This window comes from Thalia democratica, chromosome 2 (genome assembly GCF_965202585.1).
Source record: "Thalia democratica chromosome 2, ktThaDemo2.hap1.1, whole genome shotgun sequence".
NCBI lineage: Eukaryota > Metazoa > Chordata > Thaliacea > Salpida > Salpidae > Thalia > Thalia democratica.
Genome location: NC_139166.1, coordinates 34,541,033 through 34,563,510, shown reverse-complemented (window position 1 = coordinate 34,563,510; position 22,478 = coordinate 34,541,033). Strand labels below are relative to the sequence as shown.

General features: G+C 26.3%; 1 protein-coding gene across 1 annotated transcript in view; it reads left to right on the top strand.

Annotated features, from left to right (window-relative positions):
• The window catches only part of LOC145830042 (uncharacterized), a 51,061-nt gene extending 32,571 nt beyond the window's left edge, over positions 1-18,490 (top strand). The window contains exons 27-47 of the mRNA XM_082937936.1: positions 754-4,622; positions 5,138-5,218; positions 5,280-5,333; positions 5,545-5,637; positions 6,052-6,105; positions 6,643-6,747; positions 7,890-7,943; positions 8,001-8,093; positions 8,590-8,643; positions 8,708-8,749; positions 8,811-8,852; positions 8,947-9,017; positions 9,085-9,134; positions 10,619-10,706; positions 14,795-14,919; positions 15,068-15,115; positions 15,356-15,539; positions 16,056-16,183; positions 17,193-17,234; positions 17,539-17,652; positions 17,976-18,490. Coding sequence (XP_082794062.1) covers positions 754-4,622; positions 5,138-5,218; positions 5,280-5,333; positions 5,545-5,637; positions 6,052-6,105; positions 6,643-6,747; positions 7,890-7,943; positions 8,001-8,093; positions 8,590-8,643; positions 8,708-8,749; positions 8,811-8,852; positions 8,947-9,017; positions 9,085-9,134; positions 10,619-10,706; positions 14,795-14,919; positions 15,068-15,115; positions 15,356-15,539; positions 16,056-16,183; positions 17,193-17,234; positions 17,539-17,652; positions 17,976-18,019 — 5,435 coding nt within the window. The 3' untranslated portion in view covers positions 18,020-18,490. The remainder of the gene's footprint in view (positions 1-753; positions 4,623-5,137; positions 5,219-5,279; positions 5,334-5,544; positions 5,638-6,051; positions 6,106-6,642; positions 6,748-7,889; positions 7,944-8,000; positions 8,094-8,589; positions 8,644-8,707; positions 8,750-8,810; positions 8,853-8,946; positions 9,018-9,084; positions 9,135-10,618; positions 10,707-14,794; positions 14,920-15,067; positions 15,116-15,355; positions 15,540-16,055; positions 16,184-17,192; positions 17,235-17,538; positions 17,653-17,975) is intronic.
• Positions 18,491-22,478: the final 3,988 nt, after the last annotated feature.

Here is a 22,478-nt window from a genome sequence, read left to right as displayed (position 1 = left end):
TTTTATTTTATTTACTGAATAAGAAAAGTTGACCTTTGCAAATTTTAAAACTATACCTAATTATAATTTTAAAAATACTATAATTAAATACACAAGAATAGTATAACAACCTCACAACTTACTTTATATACACAACTATTCAAACCAGCCAGGAGTTAAAAAAGTTTAAACGTAGTTTTTAAAATAAAGATGTGCAGATTAAGTATTTTATTTACAACCAGGTTTCGGTGACAAAAAAAGTTGCGACCTAAAATAATAAACTGAAAAATATAAACGCATTTTTTTATAAACTGTATTAAATACAGGGTTGCCACTTTACCTGGAAAACCTGGAACTCGACAATTTAGGCAAAAATAACCTGGAAAAACCTTGAATTTAGGAAATTTTGAAATAAACCTGGAAAAACCTGGAAAATCCTGGAATTTTAAATAGTTTTAACATTTTTAGTAGTAAAATTTCGATTTGACACAAAAAATCTATCATATAAGTAAGATTTTTTTGTCATCATCAGAAATTTTTTTGTTAAAAAAACACATTTAAAGTAACTGTACAGTATCTTTTCAATATTTTTATACTATTTAACACAGTTTCTTTTATAGAAATTAACTTAAAACTAAAAATAGAACCGAAAATGTGTAGTTTTAAAAACCTGGAAGAAATTTGGAAAACCTAGAATTTTTTTTGAAAAAACGAGTGGCAACCCTGTATATATTAAAGTTTTTAAATACTCTTAATCTGTTACTAAAATTTTAGAAGCGTGTGAACAGTCGTCTAAAAGGCAGGAAGAACAAAAGTTTACAATCATAGAGCTAAACAAAGAAACTAATAATCTAAAGGGAGAACTTGGTGTAAAAGATGAGCTGATGATCGAACTAAAAAAACAAAGTTTTGAACTTGAAGGAAAAGTTGATATTATGAAAGTCATTGAGACTGAAAAACAAGAATTGTTAGAATGTAAGAATGCATTAGAAAAGCAGCTAGCTGATAAATCTGAACAGCTTTCTTTGCATTCGGTTGAAAATAAAGATTTAAACGATAAAAAACGTATGCTAGCAGAAACGTTAGCAGAAAAATGTGAAATTATCGCATCTAAAGCTGATGAAAATGACAAATTAGAAAGTAAAATCTACTTGCTATCAACAGAACTTGATAACTTTAAACAGCAATACAAAGAAAACGTAGAGAAACAAAATCAACTTCAATATCATTTACAATTAAAAGAAAATGCAGAAGCTGATCTCATAAAAGTTAAAGAGCAACTGCAAAATCAATGCGCTATCATAAAAGAACTCAAGTCAAAAGAAATTGAAGCTGTGAATGCAGAAGACTTAAAACAAAAGTGTGTAATCTTAAATGAAAACTTATTGGCCATGTCGAACAATAAATCTCAGTTGGAAGAAAAAAATGTATCTCTTACTTCTGAACTTGAAAATTTAAGACGTAAGTACGAAGAAGGTCAGGAAAAGCTACAAGTTGTTGAATCTTCGCTGGCTACCAAAAAAAATATAACTACCGAAGAATGTGGTAGTTTGAAATTGCAAAATGATATGTTCAAAAAGGACATCTCTAGCTTGACTAAACAAAAATCAGACCTCGAAAATGAAATCGAAAAAGTTAAAAGTAGGTTTCATTCCAAGGTTGAAAGCACTGAAAAACTACTTGAAGAAAAAGATGAAATTGTATCTAGATTTAATGCTATGCAAGAAGAACTGAATTCAGTTCTAAATTTAAAAACTTCTCTTGAAGAAAAAGTAGTTGAAATAGAAAGCAAGCTTAAAAACAATCAAATTGAACTGAATAATCTAAAAATGGAAAACGATAATGTTTTAGGCATGAAATCAGAGTTGCATAAAATGAACCAGAATCTTTGTAGTAATCATAGTGTAGAGATAAACAGCTTCAAATTACAAATAGAAAACCTGCAAGCTCAAGCCGCCGAAGAGAAGCAAAATCTTAATTCTAAACTATCAGAATTGCAGCAGGAAATTGTGAAGCTTGAAGGCGAGAAGGAAAACAAAAAAACTTTTGATGAAAGTTGTTTTAAACTAAAGCTCGACAAAATGACTGAAGCAAAGAAGTTAGTTGAAGCTGAGAAAGAAGAACTTCTTTCAAAACTGGACAAAGGCAATACTTCATTGCAATCTGAAAATAAAGCTTTGGTAGATCAAGTAAGTGAACTCAAGAAAACAATTAAAAACAACCTGTTTTCTAAAGAAGAATTAGAAAAAAAGTTACAAGTTGCTGAATCAGAAAAGAATCAAATTGAAATAGATTTTCAAGAATCTTTGGAAAAAGCTGAAAACTTTATTACCGAAGAGTCAGCTAAATTATGTTCCCTAAAAGAGTCATATGAGGCGAAGGTGCAAACCCTTCAGAGTGATTTGAGAAGAAAATATCAAGAAAACGAAAACAGCTTACGGAAAGAAATAGTTACCTTGCAAAAAGAAAATAAAAAAGACAACAGTGGACTGATGGAAGCAAAAGAGCAACTTCAAAAACAATGTGATAATCTCAATGTCAACGTGGCTGCATTGTCAACTAGCAATAAGCTTCTGAAAAATGAAAATAAACAATTGTTAGACTTTAAGGCTTCATTAGAAAAGCAACTTAGTGAAACGTGTGAAAAACTATCAGGATTTTCAGATGACAACAGAAGTTTGAAAGATAAAGTAAGCATATTGACAGCTGATCTTGACAGTATAAAGAAACAGTACAATGAAAATGTCGAAAAACAATTAATGCTTCAATCTTCTTTAAAATCTAAAGAAAACCTTGAAGCAGATCTTTTAGAAATTAAAGAAGAACTCAAAATAAAATGTAAAATTTTAAAAGAATTAGAATTTAAAGGTGATAAGGCTGTTAATGCAGAGACAGAACTGTTAAAAATTAAAGAAGATCTGGAACATAAAAGCAAATGCTTATCAGATATGTCGACTAACTATGATACCGTACGTATCGAAAGAGAAAAGGTATCTAAAACAAACCTTAACTTACAAAAGGAGTTAGCTGACAATCGTGATCAACTTTTAAGTGCATCTAAAAAAGTTTCGGAATTGAATAAAGAAATAAAGCATTTGCTAGAGTCAAAATTAACCGCTGAAGAAAAACTGACTGAAACAAAAAACAAGTTTTCCTCTCAGTTGACCGATTTTGAAAATTTAAATAACAAAAACTTATCTCTTTCAACTGAACTCGGAAATTTGAAGCAGAAATATCAAACAAGTCAAGAAAAACTTCAAGAGATTGAAAATTCATTGGTGTTAAAAGAAAGTCAAACTAATAAAGAAAGTGAGAGTATAAAACTTCAACAAGAAAATTTGCTAAAAAAAATCACTAACTTAACTCAACAAAAATCAGACTTTGAAAGTGAAATTGAAAAGATGAAACACTTAATGACATCTAAAGAAAAAGAAGCTGAAAAGCTATATAAAGAAAAAGATAATTTTTTGACTGAAATATGTACATTAAAAGAAGAGCTAAATGAAGTTTCAAAAAGTAAATTTTCTCTCGAAGAAAAGTTAAAAGAACAAAATGTTTTATTAAAAGAAACAGGAAGCAACGATAAGTTAGAGGAGATGAAAGATGAAATTGATGACTTAAAATTAGAACGCAGGAGAAGAAAAATGTACGTTGACGGGTTAGAACAAGAAAAAGACGAAGCTATTGAATACATGAACAAGTTCAAAATTGAGATAGCAGAAGTAAAAATGCAATTAACTGAAACTGAAAGTAAACTTGTTGAAGCTCAAAATGAATGCAACCTTTTAAAGGAAAAAGCAGCTGACGACGTCAAATTTGCAAAGCATTTCAAAGAAAACTTAAATGAGCAGCTTGAAACTTGCAAAGAAGAACTTGGTAAGTCTGAAAGAAAACTGCAAGACATGACTACCGACAACAACAAACTGAAGCGAGAGGTGTGCAGTTTGCAATTATGCGAAGATCCACAGTTTCTTCAAAGAAAAGCTCTTCTCGAAGAAAACGCAGAAAACATGACTGAGTTTGAAAAACAGTTTTTGCTCGCCTGCAATGAATTAAAAAGATGGCAGGAAAAAACTTCATATTTTGAAAACAAAGTAAAACTATTGGAAATTAGCGTTGCAGACAAGCAAGTTGAATTTGAAGAAGTTGAAAAGAAGCTAGAAGTTGAAGTAGAAAACAAAAACGGTGATAAAGAAAAAGTTATTAAACTCGAAGAAGAAAAAGAAAAGTTGGTTGAAAAATTGAAGCGTGTTGATAATGAACTAGACGAATATCTAAGCAGTAATAAGGAGCTTGAAGGAGAAAAAGAAAAACTAGAAAGTCAGTACAAAAGTGTCGAAGAAGAAAAAAGTTTGCTATTGCAAGAAGTCAGCAGCTTATCAAGTCAAGTAAAAGACGTTGAGAAGTTTAAAAAAAGTCTTGAGCGTAGGATCGAGTCTTTGGAAGAAAGCTTGCAGTCTTCGGAACTTGAATGCGAGAAGTTAAAGAAAAGTGCAGAGGCGGGAAAAGTATCCCTGGCTGATAAAAAAACGATTCAGCAGTTGACTGCGGAAAGAGATGCAGCTATTGAAGAAAAATCTGCGGTCAATACGAAGTTCGAGGATTACAAACAATTTGCTACTAAATCATTAGAAGAAAATTACGTTAGTTTACGTGTTTCATATATTTATTTTAAATATTTTTATAAAACTTAATTTTTAAAAGATAATGTTATAGTTCGGAAACAAATTGGAGGAACACGAGAGTATTATTATTAACAATTTTTTCAATATTATCATTTATTTCATACTTACTAAGTTTGATCGTAAAGTAGTTTTTAGTTTTTTTTTTTTTTTTAGTTCTAACATAGGAAAAAATCTAAAAAATTTGATTATTTTACGCTATTATAATATGCATTTTTAATTAATAAAAAATAAAGGTAATTAACATTGTTTATACCTAAAAAAACTAAAAAATTCTCAATTTTTGTAAGAATCCTTATTTTCATGCTTGTATCTGAAGATTTTAAACTTTTTAGCTCATGTTATTTTACTAAGTCAATTTTTTATGTAATGAAGTTTTTTTTTAATTGAAGTAAGACATTCTTTAAAGTTTTACGTATGACTTTTATATGATATAAAAACTTTTTAAATGTATTTATTGGTGTTTTTCTTTCTAGGAAATGATACAAGAGTCGTCGGAACGAGAAAGAAATAACATTAAAATTTGGTCAGATAAATACTTCAAAGCTAATGAAGAGGTTTTTTTTTACTTTATAAAGTATGTTTTATGGTACATAACTTAATTAACTTTTATTTTAGCTAGAGAAGCAAAATTATTATCTTAATGAATCGGAAAGGAAAAAAGAAGAATACGTTAGTAATATATTTTGAACATTAAAATTTGTCACAAAATTATGTGTACGTCAGGAATATTATTGAATTTTAATTTAATATAGTTTTTTTAGTTTTAGTTATTGTGCTTGATTTAAACCATGTATTTATTGATAAGTTTACTTTTTCCAATTGGCACTTTAATGATATGTTTGTGTAGTTAACCATTGTTTATATGGTTCTCATAATTTAGGAGCTGAAGGTTAAACGTCTAGAAAAGGAAATACAAAATCAACGTGTTTTATTGGATAGTGCCCTAAATGAAAAGCAGTCACGTGTTGGAGAAGTGAGTCATTGTAATATGTTTTTATATGTAGTTTTGATGAAATAACGTTATCTTTGAAATAAAGTTAAATTTAATTCCCTTCTGCTTTAGGGATTTGGTTTTTTTTTAAACAAAAAACTAGTTAAATTCGAAGTAGTTTTAAGTTTATTTTACTAAAATGGTAATTTTTTTTTGTTCTACTACATACTTACATTTTTAATTATTAAATAAGTATACTATTATATTTAGTCTATAATTTAAAAGGATAAATACTTTATTTATATACCATTTGCAACTGGTATATAAATACGTTCAAAAACCTTCCTATAATAGTACTTATAAATACTTTAAGTGTTGAAATAAAATAATAAATATTAATTAAAAAATTAAGTATGGTAAATAATAATAATAAAGTATAAAATTAATTTTATGTAGTTGACCTCAAAAGACAAAGAATGTGTGCAGTTACGGATCGCAATCAGAGATAAAGTTTGTTCTTAATTATTGCTAATTTTTTATAATTTTGAAAGTATATATTTTGATAGGTTTCTTCTTAACCTGCTTTAAGTATTTGTTTTTTTTATTATTTCATTTCAATTTTTAAACACGGTTTGTCTTTTATCTAAAAAGTTTACATACTAAAACAGTATCCAGGCTTGCTAATTCCAGGTTAAACCTTGAAACCTGGAATTTTTTAACAATTTTAACATGTTAAGTAGTAAAATTTCGATTTGACTCAAAAAATCTGTCATATAGATAAAATTTTATTATCATCATCAAAAAAAAAAATTTATTGAAAACATAATTATAGTAACTTTACAGTATCTTTTCATGTTTTTATACTATTTAACACAGTATCTTACCTTAAACTTAACTTTAAACTAAAAATAGACCAAAAATTGTATACTTTTAAAAACCTGGTGAAAATTTGCCAAAAACATTTAGCAACCCTGAGTATCACATTTCTACTGCTTAGTGACAGTATTAATTTTTTCCTTAACTTTTGTTATAAACTTTCAAATACAGAATGCTGAAATAGAAAGGTTAAATAATCAATGGAAAGAAAGTCAAGCCAAATCAGAAGCTCAAATATTTTCTTTTAAAGAAAATACTCATGCTGAAATTCGTGAGGTAAAAACAACAACTTAAAATTCATGATTAATTTTTAACTACATAGTTACAAATTTCTTAGTGCGTTTTTTAGCAAATTCATCAGTTAATCTAAGTTTTTTTTGGTACAATATTTTGTTACATGTTTTTCAATTTTAGTCATATAAAGATGTTTAGGGTTAAATAAAGAAAATGCGTAATTTCAATTTGATTTCAGTCGACTGGAATAAACTAGATCTTAAAAGTTTGTGTAGGTCTTTTGTACGGTGAAAAATAAACGGTATTAAAAGTTGATAAAAAATAAAATGCGCGTGGAGATAGTAAATTCTACCTAAGTATACTTTTCTTTCAACTGTAAAAACTCTGTCTTACTAACTTTCTTTTTGACCAGTATTTCTTGAGGTTGTACGTAAAAATTTTGCTTTTTGAACTACTGTAATTAGTTAATTTGTGTATATCAACAACACTTATAATACATTTTAGACAAAATTAGTGAGACTAGTTTATGTTTGGTATTGTTTTTTGGTAATAGAGTACTTTTTTTACTAAATAATTAATCTTGCTTTACAGTTTTTAGCTAAATTCTCAGATTTTGGGTAATTTAATAGGTCCCTAATGGAAGAAAAAACAACCTAACACGAAAAAAAACTTCGTTCTTTCAGAGTTTTAAACATTTGTTTTCTCACTTTGTCATTTTAATCTTTGTAGAATAATAAAAAAATTGTAGTTTAGAGTTTTTCCAAAAAAAAAAAAGTTTTTAATTATTTTACTCGTACTTTATTTATTCTCTAAATTTGTTTAAAATATGTGCAACAAACGTTTGCTGAAAGTTCTAGGTCCCTCGCTTAAAAAACCTGCAAAATATTTTTTTCTTTAAAAGTTTACATGAAATTCTTTTCTTTCCACTTTTGCGTTGGAAACTTTTTAGAAAACTTAATATTATTTAAATTTTACAATGGATAAAAGTATAACTATAAATTAATATACTAAAAGCTTATAAATTAAAGCAAAATTAGTAATGATAAATGCTTAGACCCACCCAATAGTGGTTTGGTGTTCTCATCGCCTTAAGTTCCGCTTGTATACCCTACTGATAATAGGTTATTTTAATAAAACTAGTATTCAAATTATTATATTTTTAATACTAGTATGTTTTTGTGCAGTACCAAACGAAGTTGGCAGATTATGAACAAATTAAACAAGAACATGCTCAAAACGTAAGTTTTTAGATTTTATAACAAATTTTTTTTTTTTTATTTATATTGATTAAACAGAAGGAAAAGTTAGGCGAAATGAAACTTAATCTTGCTGAGTCAAAATCCTGTAATTTAAAATTACAAAGCGATGTAGAATTCATAAAAGACAAAGTAATTTGTTATACTTATTTACATTAAACTAAGTAGTTCATATTTGCAAGTAAGTTTATATATACGGGTGGTCACTAAACCTAGAGTTAATGAAATTTTGAAATAAACCTAGAATTTTAAGCATTTTTTGCGTTCAAGTAGTAAAATTTTGATTTGACACGAAAAATCTTTCATATAAATTAAGAAAGTTGTTATCATCAAAATGTATTTTATAAAAAAAAACACATTTAAACTAGCTTTACAGTATCTTTTCAATGTTGTTATACTATTTAACACAGTTTTTTAACTTAAACTTAACTTTACACTAAAAATAGACCAAAAATGTGTACTTTCAAAAACATAAAAGAAATTCATAAAACCTGGAAAAAATTCTCAAAAGCCAGTGGCCACCCTGTATATAGTTTAATATAGACTTTTAAATAAAGTATTTTTATTAATAAAAAATTTCACTTTAAACACTTAATTTTACATTTCAACTACATTTATATTATTCCAGTTAAAGAAAAAAGAAACAGAGTTTTTAAACATAAAAGAAGAATTAAACACGCAAGTTAGTTTTGTTGAATAAGCATTTTAAATTAAGTTTTTGGAATACTAACAAAATAGTTTTATAGACATCTGAAGTTTCAAATTTACAAAAAGAAAAGGTTATTTTGGTTAGTTTTTACTTTGTTTTTCTTTGTATTATACTTGAACTTTAATTTATTTATTTTTCAGCAATGTAGTAAAATGCAATTGGAATCAGAGAATAAAAAACTTGTAAGTTATACATTTGAATTTGTTTAGCAATTAAATAGTATTTATTTGTGTAGTACGACTATTAGTTTAAAACTCATAGAATACTTTGTCGCAGGCTGAAAGCAAGCAAAAAGAAATCAATGAAGACACTCGAACGAATAAGCTTAGACCTTCAGAGTATGAAATGTAAGTTTTATAATTATTTTTTGTTAGCCTTAATTGTATAAAGGTTTAAATAATAATAAATTTCTAGGGTAAGAGAAAAACGAGTGAGCTTCGCACCAAGTACTTCAATTGCTGAAAGTAAGTCAATCGTACAAGTTTATATATATTACAATTTTGTTATTCTTATTTCGATAAATGATTGTTATTATCTAGTTCTACAACCAATGTTGCATACAGATTATTATATCTTATTTTAATTTAAAGTTTTAAATTCAAGTTATTTATATTGTTTGTCCATAATATCCTTAAAAGTTGTGTATTTCTAATTTTTTAGGAAATTAATGAGTATTCTTAAAAATACTATCAAATAAATGTACAGTAACCTCTCGCTTATTTACGCACATTGTGTCCACAGAAAAAATGCGTAAAGATATGAGAGATCGTAAAGATACGAGAGGTACCAAATATATTTACTATAATGGCTGTTTTTTGATGTTGCTTTTTGTTTAAAGCAGACTGGGGACTTTTCCACTTTTAACAATTGTTTTCTTTATTTATAAATATAAAAACAAAAGATAAACTATACATAAAAAAAAAGATTTAAATTTATATAAAATAATATTACTTGTAGAAAAATTTTACTTACTTTAATAAAAAATAGTTTTTATCTTTATCTTTGTTTTTATGTGACTTATTTGATTCTATACATTAATATTATATTCTAAAAAGCAAGTTCAATTTATAATTAAGCACTTGTTTACAATTAAGAAATGGTGTGTTGTATCTATTAAAATTTGTTTCTATAGCCTTTTACAACAATATGCTTTTGGTGCTGTAATGGATTTCTTCGTTTGAACAATAATGTATAAAATATATGAAAATCTTTAATAAAAACTGTTTATGTTACTACAGCTTTTTTAATTTAAATTAAACTGAAGTATAAATGTTTATCAATCAGTCAAGGAACACAAGTTTACAAAGTCTAAAGATATAGAGAGATGAGTTATTATTTAAAATCATATTTTAAACAAAAAATTTTCAATAAACCTAGTTTGTGCAATATTAAAAAAAAATTAGAATTTTTTAGAATTCTAAAATGCGTAACTAAACGAGAGTGCGTGACGTCACGATTGCGTAAAGATGTGAGAGGTTACTGTAGTTCAAATGTGAGTTGCTATTCACATCTATTGCCTTTATTAAAAGTACTAGGTTAAAAATAATTAAATATTTATCAAATAAAGCTCATGCAGTGAACTGGTAACTAGCAACTCTCACAAAATATTGGATCAAATTTTTATTTAATGAGATCCTCAGACAAATTTTATTGATATTAATATTTTGTGATGACCATAATAACTACACCCTTTTTTAATTATAATTGAATGAAAAATATTAACCTTATATTTTAATGGATTAAATATTCTGTTATTTTCTTAATTTAGAATTTACATTGGAGAAGGGCAGAAAAAGTATAAATTTTAATATTTTTCTTAATAAATCCTGTAATAAAATTTCAGTTTCTTAAATGTAAACACTTAGTTTATTTCATTGTTTACTAAAGTTTAATTTTATTACTGTATATTTTTGTAAGGTAACAAAAAAAATATTTTTGATATTTTTAGAAATTACGAAAAGCCAGATAACTCCAGAACGCCGTGAAAAGATGAAGAAAAAAATTGAAAGTACTCGAGCTTTAATAGCAGACAGAGAGTTAGATTTTATATATTTTATTGTAAATACTTAAAAAACGTTTTAAAAGTCAACTTGAATAATTAACACCAATTATTTTACCTGTGATGTTTTTAAAGCTAATTTATATTGATACTGCAGATTTTTTTTTTCTTTAATAAAAATTTGTATTTTAGTATAACTATTCAAAATATAAATTTAAGCGTTTGTTAACAAAAGATCGTAGAAAAACAAGTTCAAAGGAATATATCATAAAAACAAATTATACGCTATCCTTCTTTTATTACAGTGACATATGTTTTTGTGTGTTAAATGGGTCAATACACTTCAACTGAGCTCTGTATCAAAATAAATACTGTAAGGAAAGAATAGAAGCTAAAGTAGGTATATACATGTGTCCATTTAAAATAAAAATCATTGCTACAGATTTTTATAAGTTAATAATAGATAAAATACTTAACATTAAATTCGACTATTGTAAAAGTATATAATATTTATAAGTATTCAGTCTAAATTAAATAAATTAAAGTAAAAATGCAAAATAATGTACAAACTACTTACATAAGTTTAAAGAAAGTAATAATTCTTATTTTTTACTATTAACTAATCATTATAAAAAATATAACTAATAATTACGTCACAATAAATATGAACATTAGGACTGGCTAGTTAATTTATACAACAATGCTAAATAATTTATTCATTATGTTTGGAAAAAGTATTAGAGCGCTTTAATTTAAAAAAGTAATGTGTAATCTATTGTGAATAAAAAGTAAAACAACAGACATTAATTATTGAATTAATAAATTAGACAATAGTAAAGGCAATAAAAGCCACTGAAACTTGGTATAATGTATATTTTATTTATTAAATGTTTATATGCAAGGATTATTCCTTGGGCACAACAGGTCTCGACAATTTTGGTTTTGGAGACAAAGTTAATTTTTAAATTTATTTATTTACAAAGGCAACAATGTTTCTCCCCTAAGGGATCTTCAGGCCTGTAAAATAAAATAAACATAAGACGATGGACAACTTAAGAAAATACAATACTGCAAAAAATTATAATTGAATTCAAATTAAAATTAAAAATGTATAGTGCTATTACTAGATAATTAGTTAACAAAATTAAAAGTTTTATAATAATGAAAAAGACTTTTTAAATTTTGAATATGATTTATACTTACAATAGATGATTTGTTCTATATAGATTTGGATTTAGCTTATAACAACACAAAACTAAATGGCGCTTAACAAATGAGGGTACAAGTAATAACAAAAATAGAATTAAGTGATAAAAGAATTAATACGTTAAGTTAAAAAAAAAAATTTCCTAAAGTTCCTAGGTAAAATAAGTAAGAATATACTAGAAAATATTATGAACCAAATAAAAAAGAAGTCAACGTTAATCCAATGGAAGAATTCTTACGAAGTCATTAAATGGTTTTTCAGTATAAATGAAAAATCGAAAAAATGCTTTGTTAATTTCGATATCTAAAAATTTTACCCGAGTATCAAACTAACACACCTTATGAATGCTATAGAGTTTGCAAGAAAGTTCACTGAGATAAGTGAAGAAGATGTGAAGATTGTATCACACACTTGTAATTCAGTTCTTACCTACGATGGAAAAGTATGGACCAAGAAAAATCAAGAATCATCGTTTGACGTCCCTATGGGGTTGTACTTCGGAGCTGAGTTATGCGACCTTATTGGTCTGCACATTCTTGATAGATTAGGGAAAACATACAAGTCAAACCAGATAGGCCTATATAGGGATGATGGCTTGGCGATTATCAAGCACAAAAACAACCAGGACCTCGAGAATATAAAAAAACAAACAATAAAGACCTTTAAAGACATTGGTTTCAAGATAACAATGGAAATTGGTATGACTAAATGCAACTTCTTGGACATCACACTAGACCTCGCAAACAATTGCTATATGCCATACAGAAAAGAAAACTCCTCAATCAGATATATCAGTAGTGACTCCAACCACCCGAAGATAATCAAGAAAAACCTACCCAAATGATTGAGAAAAGACTAAATAGACTGTCAACAGACCTAAGAACCTTTGATAATGCAAAACATAGCTACCAAGTTGCACTGCTCCAATCCAACTTCAAACACAAGCTTGAATATGAAAACAAAACCAACCCTGTTGACAAGAAGAAACGTAAACGAACAAGAAGAATTATGTATTTTAATCCCCCATACTGCCAGTCAGTAAAAACCAACATTGGGAGGAAATTCTTAGACCTAATTGACAAACATTTCAAAACAGAGAGCATGAAAAAGATCTTCAACAGAAGTAATTGCAAAATATCATACTGTTGTATGGATAATTTCAAATCACTAATAAGTAGCCACAATAAGAAGATACTAAATAAACTGAATCATAAGAACAACCAAGAGGAAAAAACGTGCAACTGCCGCGACAAAAACTCTTGCCCCTTAAGTGGCAAATGTTTGCAGGGGAATGTTGTTTATAAGGCGACGATTACCAGTCAGATCGAAACAAAAGAATACATAGGATCCACAGGAAGCCAGTTCAAAAAGAGATGGTGTGCGCACATTAGTGACATTAAGAATGAAAATAACAAGGGAACAGAGCTTTCCAAGTACATTTGGAGATTAAAAACAATAACACCAGCTACGATTTAAGATGGAGCATAATGCACAAGATCAGGGAAATGAAGAATATAGGTAAAATCTGTAAGACTTGCAATTTGGAAAAAATAGAAATAGCACTTGCTAATAAGAAACGAATTTTAAACAAAAGACAAGAGCTCTTCTACACCTGCCCGCACTTTAGGAATTTTTTTTTTTTTAATTTAACGTATTAATTCTTTTATAACTTAATTCTATTTTTGTTATTACTTGTACCCTCATTTGTTAAGCGCCATTTTGTTTTGTGTTGTTATAAGCTAAATCCAAATCTATATAGAACAAATCATCTATTGTAAGTATAAATCATATTCAAAATTTAAAAAGTCTTTTTCATTATTATAAAACTTTTAATTTTGTTAACTAATTATCTAGTAATAGCACTATACATTTTTAATTTTAATTTGAATTCAATTATAATTTTTTGCAGTATTGTATTTTCTTAAGTTGTCCATCGTCTTATGTTTATTTTATTTTACAGGCCTGAAGATCCCTTAGGGGAGAAACATTGTTGCCTTTGTAAATAAATAAATTTAAAAATTATTAAATGTTTATAATGGTTAAATCTAAATTATAACAAAATTAAAGTTAGATACAATTAGAAAGCAGATTGCATTTAAATTGAAAAATTTTAAAACAAAGCACAAAAATCAAACTTGTTATTAAGCTTTCAAAGTCTGACCAACAATTAAGTTACAGCACCACACATAAAACCACCATAACTTAAACTACATGTATATTATACAATAAGTAACATAATTAATTAATTAGTGTCTTTGAAAGGAGCAATCGGGTATCTAAATTAAGGATCTTATATAGATGTTTTAACTATTTGTTAATTAAACTATGTTATAAATTACTGATTTTTGTTTAATATGAAAGTTAAAATGTAAAACATAAATCAACAAGGTGCTAAGTATAACCCTGCAGTAAAAAGACCTCTAGCTGTTCTATTGGGCGTAGTAGGTAAAAAATTGTGATTTGAATACAAGATACAGATAAACCGTGCTTTTTTTACCTACTATGCTAAATAGAACGGCTAGAGGTCTTTTTACTGCAGGTTTATACTTAGCATATAAACACCTTGTTGTTTTATGTTTTACAAAACGTTTTTAAAAACTTAAAACGGTCTGAGAATAGGAAACTTTTAACGTACACTAGATATTCCGGGGTTTAAATATCCATAGGATACTTAACGGGAGATTTGAAACTTACACTAGATATTCCAGGGTTTGTAATAAAGAGGTGCTTTTTTTTGAATAAGGGGTGTTTGAAAACAAGTTTAGGAAATCCTGATCTAAACCTTAATAATAAATGCAGACAGTTGAACCACCAACTATTTATAATGTTCGTAAAATTAACTAATATTATTTAGAAAATAATTGATTGTAGTTCTTACAGATGTTTTAAATAAGTTATAAGTTTGAAGAATATTACAGAAAAGAATTTGAAGAGATGTCTTATGACATCGAGTGGAGAGTATTAATGTACCAAGAAGTGATGCAATTAGCCCGACGTGATGTAGAAATTGAAAATATATGCAAAAAGTGGCACCCTAAAATCAGTAAGTTAAAATTTTTTGTACTCATAAGTTTTTAGTATTTGTGTTTTAAATATAACCTAATTATTTTTGTAAAGAACTACTTCTTATTGTAATTTTTAATTACTTGAAAACAGTTTTATTATATATTCAAAATGTTTAATAACTTTAGGTAAGTCTGCAGAAGTAGTAGACAAATCCAAAAAGTCTGTCATTAAAAGTGAGTTTTATAAAATAAAGCATAATTAACTATATAAGTAGCAAGCATTTGAGAATTTATTTATTCAATAATACTTGTAAAATAAATCCAATCATAAATTTTTATCTTTTTTTCTTTGTTTACACAGTTCATAAAAGATCATGTTAAAAGTTTCATTGTTGTTTTCTTTCTTAAAAATAACTCAGAGTATTAATTTTGTTCGTTTTATGAATCTGCTTGTTAGGTTTATTTATTCAACAGCATACCAACAACCACCTAAAACTGAGGTTATACAAGAACGAAGTGGTCGTGTGACTAGATCGAGTAAACAAACATCAATAACTATCTGTACCGATTTGCCTTGTCCTGAAAGTAATGTTAAACATGAAGTCACCTGGTTACAACTAACTAGCAAATTATTAGATGAAAAATACAGCTGCTTATAGTTAGTTAGATTACATACAAAATCAACTATTGCTATATAGTGCAAATGATATTTATTTTTTATTACTGCTTTCTAAAAGATAAGAAGTTGAACAGCGATTATATGTATTTTAATAGTTTTATACTACGTTATTATGAATGAATGTTTGATTACTATATATCAGTATTTACATTCTCATTTATCCAGTAAATATTACTTAAAGACTTTGTTTTTCGGACTTTACCCACAAACGGTCGCTTCAGTGCATTTGCACTTAATCCCGCTTGGTTAGATCACAACAGCTGTTTCTCGCGACTATTCCTGCCTGATGAGTCCTAATTAGGACGAAACCGGTCGTAGGATTGTCTCGGATGCCGTTGTTGTTGATCGTGCGGTGAAGTTCATTGTTTATATAAGTCAGAAAAAAAATCTGATCAAATTTACTACATTTTTTAACTTCAATAAGATTTTATTTAACTGAGATATTTGTTTTATTTTATTAGATCATTAGCCTTTAGTAATATCATAACGTAACAGTACTGAGTTGAGTTCAATGATTGATATCCAAAACAACAACAGAAGATTTAGGCGAGACTTATTAGCGTACTTGAAACAACCTCAAAACACCCAAATTTTGGAAAGATTTAATGAAATTTGTGACAAAGGTAAGTGAACTTTAACTAAAAAAAATTATCGTTCAAGCATGTGCTTTACAAATTTTTAGAACTTTACGAAAATACACTAACATGCCTATTATCAAAATAATTAGTGTTCACGTACATGAGACAGGGTAGCCACTTAAACTGGAATTTGACAATTTAGGCTTAAATTAAACCTAGAACTTTTAACAAAAATCACTAACCTTGAATTTTAAACAATTTTCACATGTTAAGTAGTAAAATTTTGATTTGATACAAAAAGTCTATCATATAGATAAAAAAAATTGTCGTCATCAAATTTTTTTTTTTAACAAAAACACATTTAAAGTAATTTTTCAGTATATTTTTAATATTGTTATACTATATAACACAGTTTTTTTTACCTTAAACTTAACTTTAAACTAAAAATAGACCCAAAAACGTGTACTTTTGAAAAGCTCAAAGAATTTCTTCAAAATCAGTGGCCACACTGCTGAAACTTTATTAGTAAAGATCTTTCTTTTTAATAAGATATTTGTGTGTATAATATATATTTTTTTTTTAATTTGAATTTAGTATACACAAACAGAAACAAAAACTTTGACATTTAAATTTTTACTGCAGTTTTTAAGATATTTTTATCTCAACCTTTAATCATAAATAAGTTAGTTTTTATTAATACCCCGTCATTAAAAAAAAATTTGAAATCATTTAGAATGAGGTCGGCAGCCTCTTATTAGGTATGAATCACAATTACTAAAAAAAGTAACATTAAAAGAAAAAAATGTTTGTCAGTCGTAGTATTTTTGGACAGTTTAATAGTAGACACGACAGCTTACTAACAAACAAAAAAAACTAGTTTGTTTAAAGAAGCTGTTTTTTAAGTAAAAAGCACGTAATGGGCCTAATATTTTTGCTTGGCATGCCACATTTGACTAGCGGGCTGCGGTTTGCTTACTCCTAATGGAGATATTACAAAAAAAATATTATAAGTAATTTTAAATTGTCTAAAAATAAAATAAATTTTCAATTACAGCTCAGGAAAGCGCTGCAAAAATTGGAGTAAAGATAAACGAACGTAAGTTATAAAAAAAAATTATAAGTTTAATATTTTAAATAAAACTTTAAAATTATACTTATACAGTTCAATTTTAAGACTGTTTTTGTAATAATGTTTACTAAAGCACAATAGTCTTGTTTGATTATGCTAAAAACAAAAGTATATCAAAATAATACTTTTATAAGCTGTTTGTGTTTACAAAATCTAAAACATTTGAACACCAAAACTTACTTAGAGTTACTTATTTGTTAAAAACATGTGATTATTTTTACGCTTTGTTTTTAAATATAAATATTTCATTGTGTTTGTAAATATTCTTTAGTTAAAAGATGTGATAAGTCCCCACCATCTGCAGCAAAAACAAATCCTCAACCAAAGTTGTCTTCCCTACAAGAACAAGCTGAACATAACACAATTCAGCAACAGCCTAAATTGAGTTAGTTGTTTTTTAAGCAAGTTGTTGTTGTTTCAATTAAATAGTTACGATTACTTTTTGCAAAATCTGCTACGATATAAAATTAATTCCCAACTTATGATGTGCAAGTTGTTTTCCTTATGGTACTTGAATATTTTTTTAAATAACTTAATTTATTTTTACGACGTGTGTTAAAATTATTTTTTAGCTAGCTTTTATTTTTATAATAAATTTCAAGTTTTTAATGTTAATTTTTATGGATACAATTCTTTGTATGTTTTTAAACTAATAGTTAGTATTTTGAAGTAGTTCAAATCTGATAATCAAAAAAATTTTAATTGCAGCAAAAGAACTTCCTCCAGGAACAACGGACTGCAAGCAGCAATAATTATTTATATTTTAAATTTTCACTTTTCAATTTTTCTTTTTTTGTTGTTTAATACTAAACAACATAGGCGTTTCGTTTTATGTCAATGCTCTAACAAATTTATTTGCATTGAATTATAAAACCCTTCTTTTACTTTTATCTTTACAAATAAAGAAATAAGTTTATTTTTACTTATTATAATCTGCAGATTAGTTTTAAAGTTTTAGTTAGCAGCCAGTCGTACTGATTTCACTTAAAATGCTATGTGGCAAGTATGATTTTTTTTAATTTAATGTTTATTTAAAAATTAGTGCTTTTGTTATTTTATCTGTTTGCCTTGATAAAATATTAAATATATTACCATTGTCCGTTTCACATCATATAAACTAAAAATGTTTTCATAAAACTTTGGAAATATTAGTTTTCAGTTCTTTGAATTTTTATATACTATATTCTTATTGATTTATAAATTCAGTTTAAAAAAATGCAAATAAATGGCATAATAAAAATTTACCTTTAAATATTTCTTTAAACTTTTTTGGCAATTTCTATAGCATATAGAAAAAATAAAATGTGTTTGTAAGTCTTCACAGCATAGACAAGTTACTAATTGTAAAAAGTTAATACTAGACTTTTCTGTGCTTGTTGGCTTGTTAAAATCTTCTGTATTATCATGGCAGTTTCTAACTTATTTAATCTTCTTTAAAATCGAGATCTTTGCAAAAAAAAAGGTTCTACAAAAAGATTACTATTTAGAACATTAGAATTGTTTAAGATAATTAGTAAACCACAGTTTTTACAACGAACATAAAGTACCTAAAGTTTTGTTAAAGATTAATTTAAAACGAAACATTAAAACTATTAGTTAAATTAGTGAAATTTTTATCACTAATAATTTTTTCACTCTTGGCAGAAGATCAGGTAAAACAAACTTATATCAAATATAATATTTTTTTAAGCTAAACATTATTCGTTAACAGACAAGACATTTAATAGATTTCTTAAGATAATTTGTACAAAAAAAACGAGTTTAAAATGTTAAACAAACTGATAAATGTATAATAAGTAACGCTTACCATAAATTTAATTGGTTCAAAGAATACTTGATTTCAAATGAGATTTTTTTTTTTAGCTTACTTATTACATGTTTAGTTACCTTATTTATTATAAAATTTAATTATATGTATTATATCTAATAAAACGAAACACTAAGATTTTATTCATAAACATTTTAGCAACTTATTCCAGATAATTAAAGATTGCAATGATACTTATTTGCTTAAAACTTATAAAGGTTTGATAAAAGCTGAAATAGTTATTATCATTAAACAACAAGAAAAGATTTACGAAACTGTATTATCAAAACAAATTTTTATTGCTATTTCAAATTAGTAATAAAAATTGCTTAATTAGATGAAATACAATTTTTAAGATACTAAAGTAGATTCAGTATAATAGACTGAGTAGCTCGGACTGTTCAAAATAGTCTCCGCTTTAGATGCATTCATAGTTTTAATAAATGTTTAATTAACTTTATTGTTTCAATTTTTTTCTAGATTTTAAATGAGTTATGATTATATTTTTTGTTTATAACAAATTTTGTTGAAGGACTTAATTTTGAAAAGTTTTTTAAAGATTATGGGATTTGAAAAAACTCAAGACAGTTTTTTGACTCAAAGAGTGGCAACACTGTATTTGTCATTCCATCTTAGTATCAGAATCGCATAAAATGTAAAATATATCTGCCTTTAGCAGCATAGTAGACTTGTTCTGTCATTTGCTCAATTTTAACTTTGATTCGATCCCTTTATTCATAAGTGCTAACCTATCAATGTAAACAATAGAATCTACCAACTAACATGTAAGTTAACATAGATAAACTGACTCGTTTGCTAATCTATACTAGTAGTATAAACTATTATAAAATAGTAGTGTTTTAAATCTAACACAGCTATCTGCATTATAAAGAGTAATTATGTATAACGGTATTTTTGTTATTTTAACACTTTCATGTGTTACTTTGTAAACATCTAATCTTATTAAGTCTTGGGCGCCAATTCAATTAGTGAAATTTTTTTTTATAAATTACTAAAAAACTCTTATCTTTAAACTATTTAATATACTTCAGCGAATCCGTCAAAACTACGCTGTTTTTCTAAGATTGTTTTCGGTATTTAGATTATTTATTATTGCTGTTTTAAGATCTATTATCATTAGTTTAACTTTTTTTTTTTTCTTCTTAAACTTCTTAAAATTTAACTTCCTAAAAAATTTTTATTTTCAAAACTTACTTCAAACTATTTTTTTAGACAACAGCTTTACTGAAACTTTTTTTTTTTATCTGCCGTACATATAACTAAACTATTTTTAAAATTTACAATTTTTCATTTTAAAAAGCAAGAAAATTTACAACAAGAATTTTTCTGTTATAAAAAATAAAAAAGAAGTATTTTAAGCTTAAACAAAGGAAGTTTTTTTATGTTATAGTTATTAGTGTGTAAAGACTACATTTTTAAGTTAATACTAGGCAAGCTAAAACTATTGAGTATTTTTTATTAAAGACAAAAAGTTTGGTCTGGTGTATAAAAAATTCTTTCAATCAGCAAGTTATACACTACGGATAAAGTTTATTGACTTGTTCAGGGGACATATGTAAAACTTTCCTCTTTATGTAAACAAAATAAATATTAAAATTTCAAGTACGCTGTGTTATGTAAGCAATAACAATTAAATAGATATAAATAACATCATTGTCACTTAGAAAAGTAGTTAAAGATGTAATCTTAAATCACGCAATATATATTACTTAAATTAAATTAAAATTTTAAAATTACAAAATGAATAATTTTAAAGTTTAAAAAAGTTAAGTTTTTTAATAAAAACTGATGATCCGCTAAAAGTATTTTTTTGCTTCTACATAAGCTGTTTTTATAACTAAAAAACTTTTAAAGACTTTGTTCATACTGCTTAGAAAATGAGCTGAGCAAATTAAACATAAAGTAAAAAATCACTTTGTACCTTACTAAATGTTTGTATCATTCTAGAGAGCTTTTTAATCGTAAATAAAGACTTATATATGTGTTTTAAATATAATAGCTATTTAGTTAAACTATGATAAAAAAATGATTTTTCTTGTCTTAGTAATTTATTTGGACACGTTCAAAATCCATCCGATCAAAATCCACCCAGTCAAATTCGAGAACCGCTTACCGAACGAGGGTAAGGGTTAGGGGTAACAGTAATAGTGAGAAATAAATAAAAAGCATATAAAAAAGTTCAAAAAGTATATAAAATAAATTAATAAATAAAAAAAATGTAAAAAAAATCGGGTAGATTTTGAACACGGGTGGATTTTGATAGTATACCAATTTATTAATAGCTTTGTATCAAATCAAACTTTTAGTAACAGAGAAAAAATAATTAATCATTCAAGTAAATATTTAAAAGACAGTGTTGTTTTGTAAAGAAAGTTAGTTTTTATGTTTGAACACAACAACATTTATTAATATTTAAACTAACAAGTTTTCTATAATAGTACTGTTTTTTTAATTTTATAATAATGAAACTATTTCTAAATGTTGAATTATTTTGCCTACTGAGAAGTATTATAAAATTTTTTATTTACGCTAATCTTCATTTAAAACATAAAAGGCTCGGTAAATGAGTTTTTATGAAAATGAAGTGTATTAAATAGATTCCAGATTTAGAAAACATTGTTAAAACTTAACTTTATATAGATAACTTTTACTAGATTCAATTATAACTAGTTCATTTTCTACTTGTTTCTATGAATGGGATTTTGAAGTTTTCAATGTCAGTTCACTGTAGTTCTTTTATAATCGATTCTTTTATAACCGATAACCGAAAGGTTTTTCGTATACCAGGTCCTAGGACTAAATACTTTGGGCGTAATTTTTGTTGTTAAATAAACCAAAAATACTTAATGAGATTTCACCATTTTCTATAATGAAATATTTCTAAATCATTTAATCCGATCATTTCACATCCATTAATAACGTTTATTGAAAAAAAAAAAAATTTGCTTAAATTTTTTTGGTTCAAGGACCTAGGTACACAAAAATACCTCTCGGTCATCGACTTGCATACCCAACTTTAATTAAAGTTATAATGAGCTAAAATATAGATTAAAATAATATATAGATATTATATAGATATTTATATAGATTAAAACACAAATATTCAAAAAAAAAGCAAAACAAAGCTTTACCCAAATAAAGAGATTTATTTTTCTTAAACTAAATAAAAAATATAAAATAAATGGGTAGTTGTCAAATTTGCACGAGCGTACAAAATTGCACGAAGACACTTTTGCACGAACAGACAATTTTGCACGGAGATATTTTTGCACGTGTTGAATTTTTTTTTATCTTTGTTACCCCTAACCCTTACCCTTGGTTGGTAACTTATTATTTTTTTATTTTTATTAATTTTATTTTAATTTTTTAATTTAATTTTTACT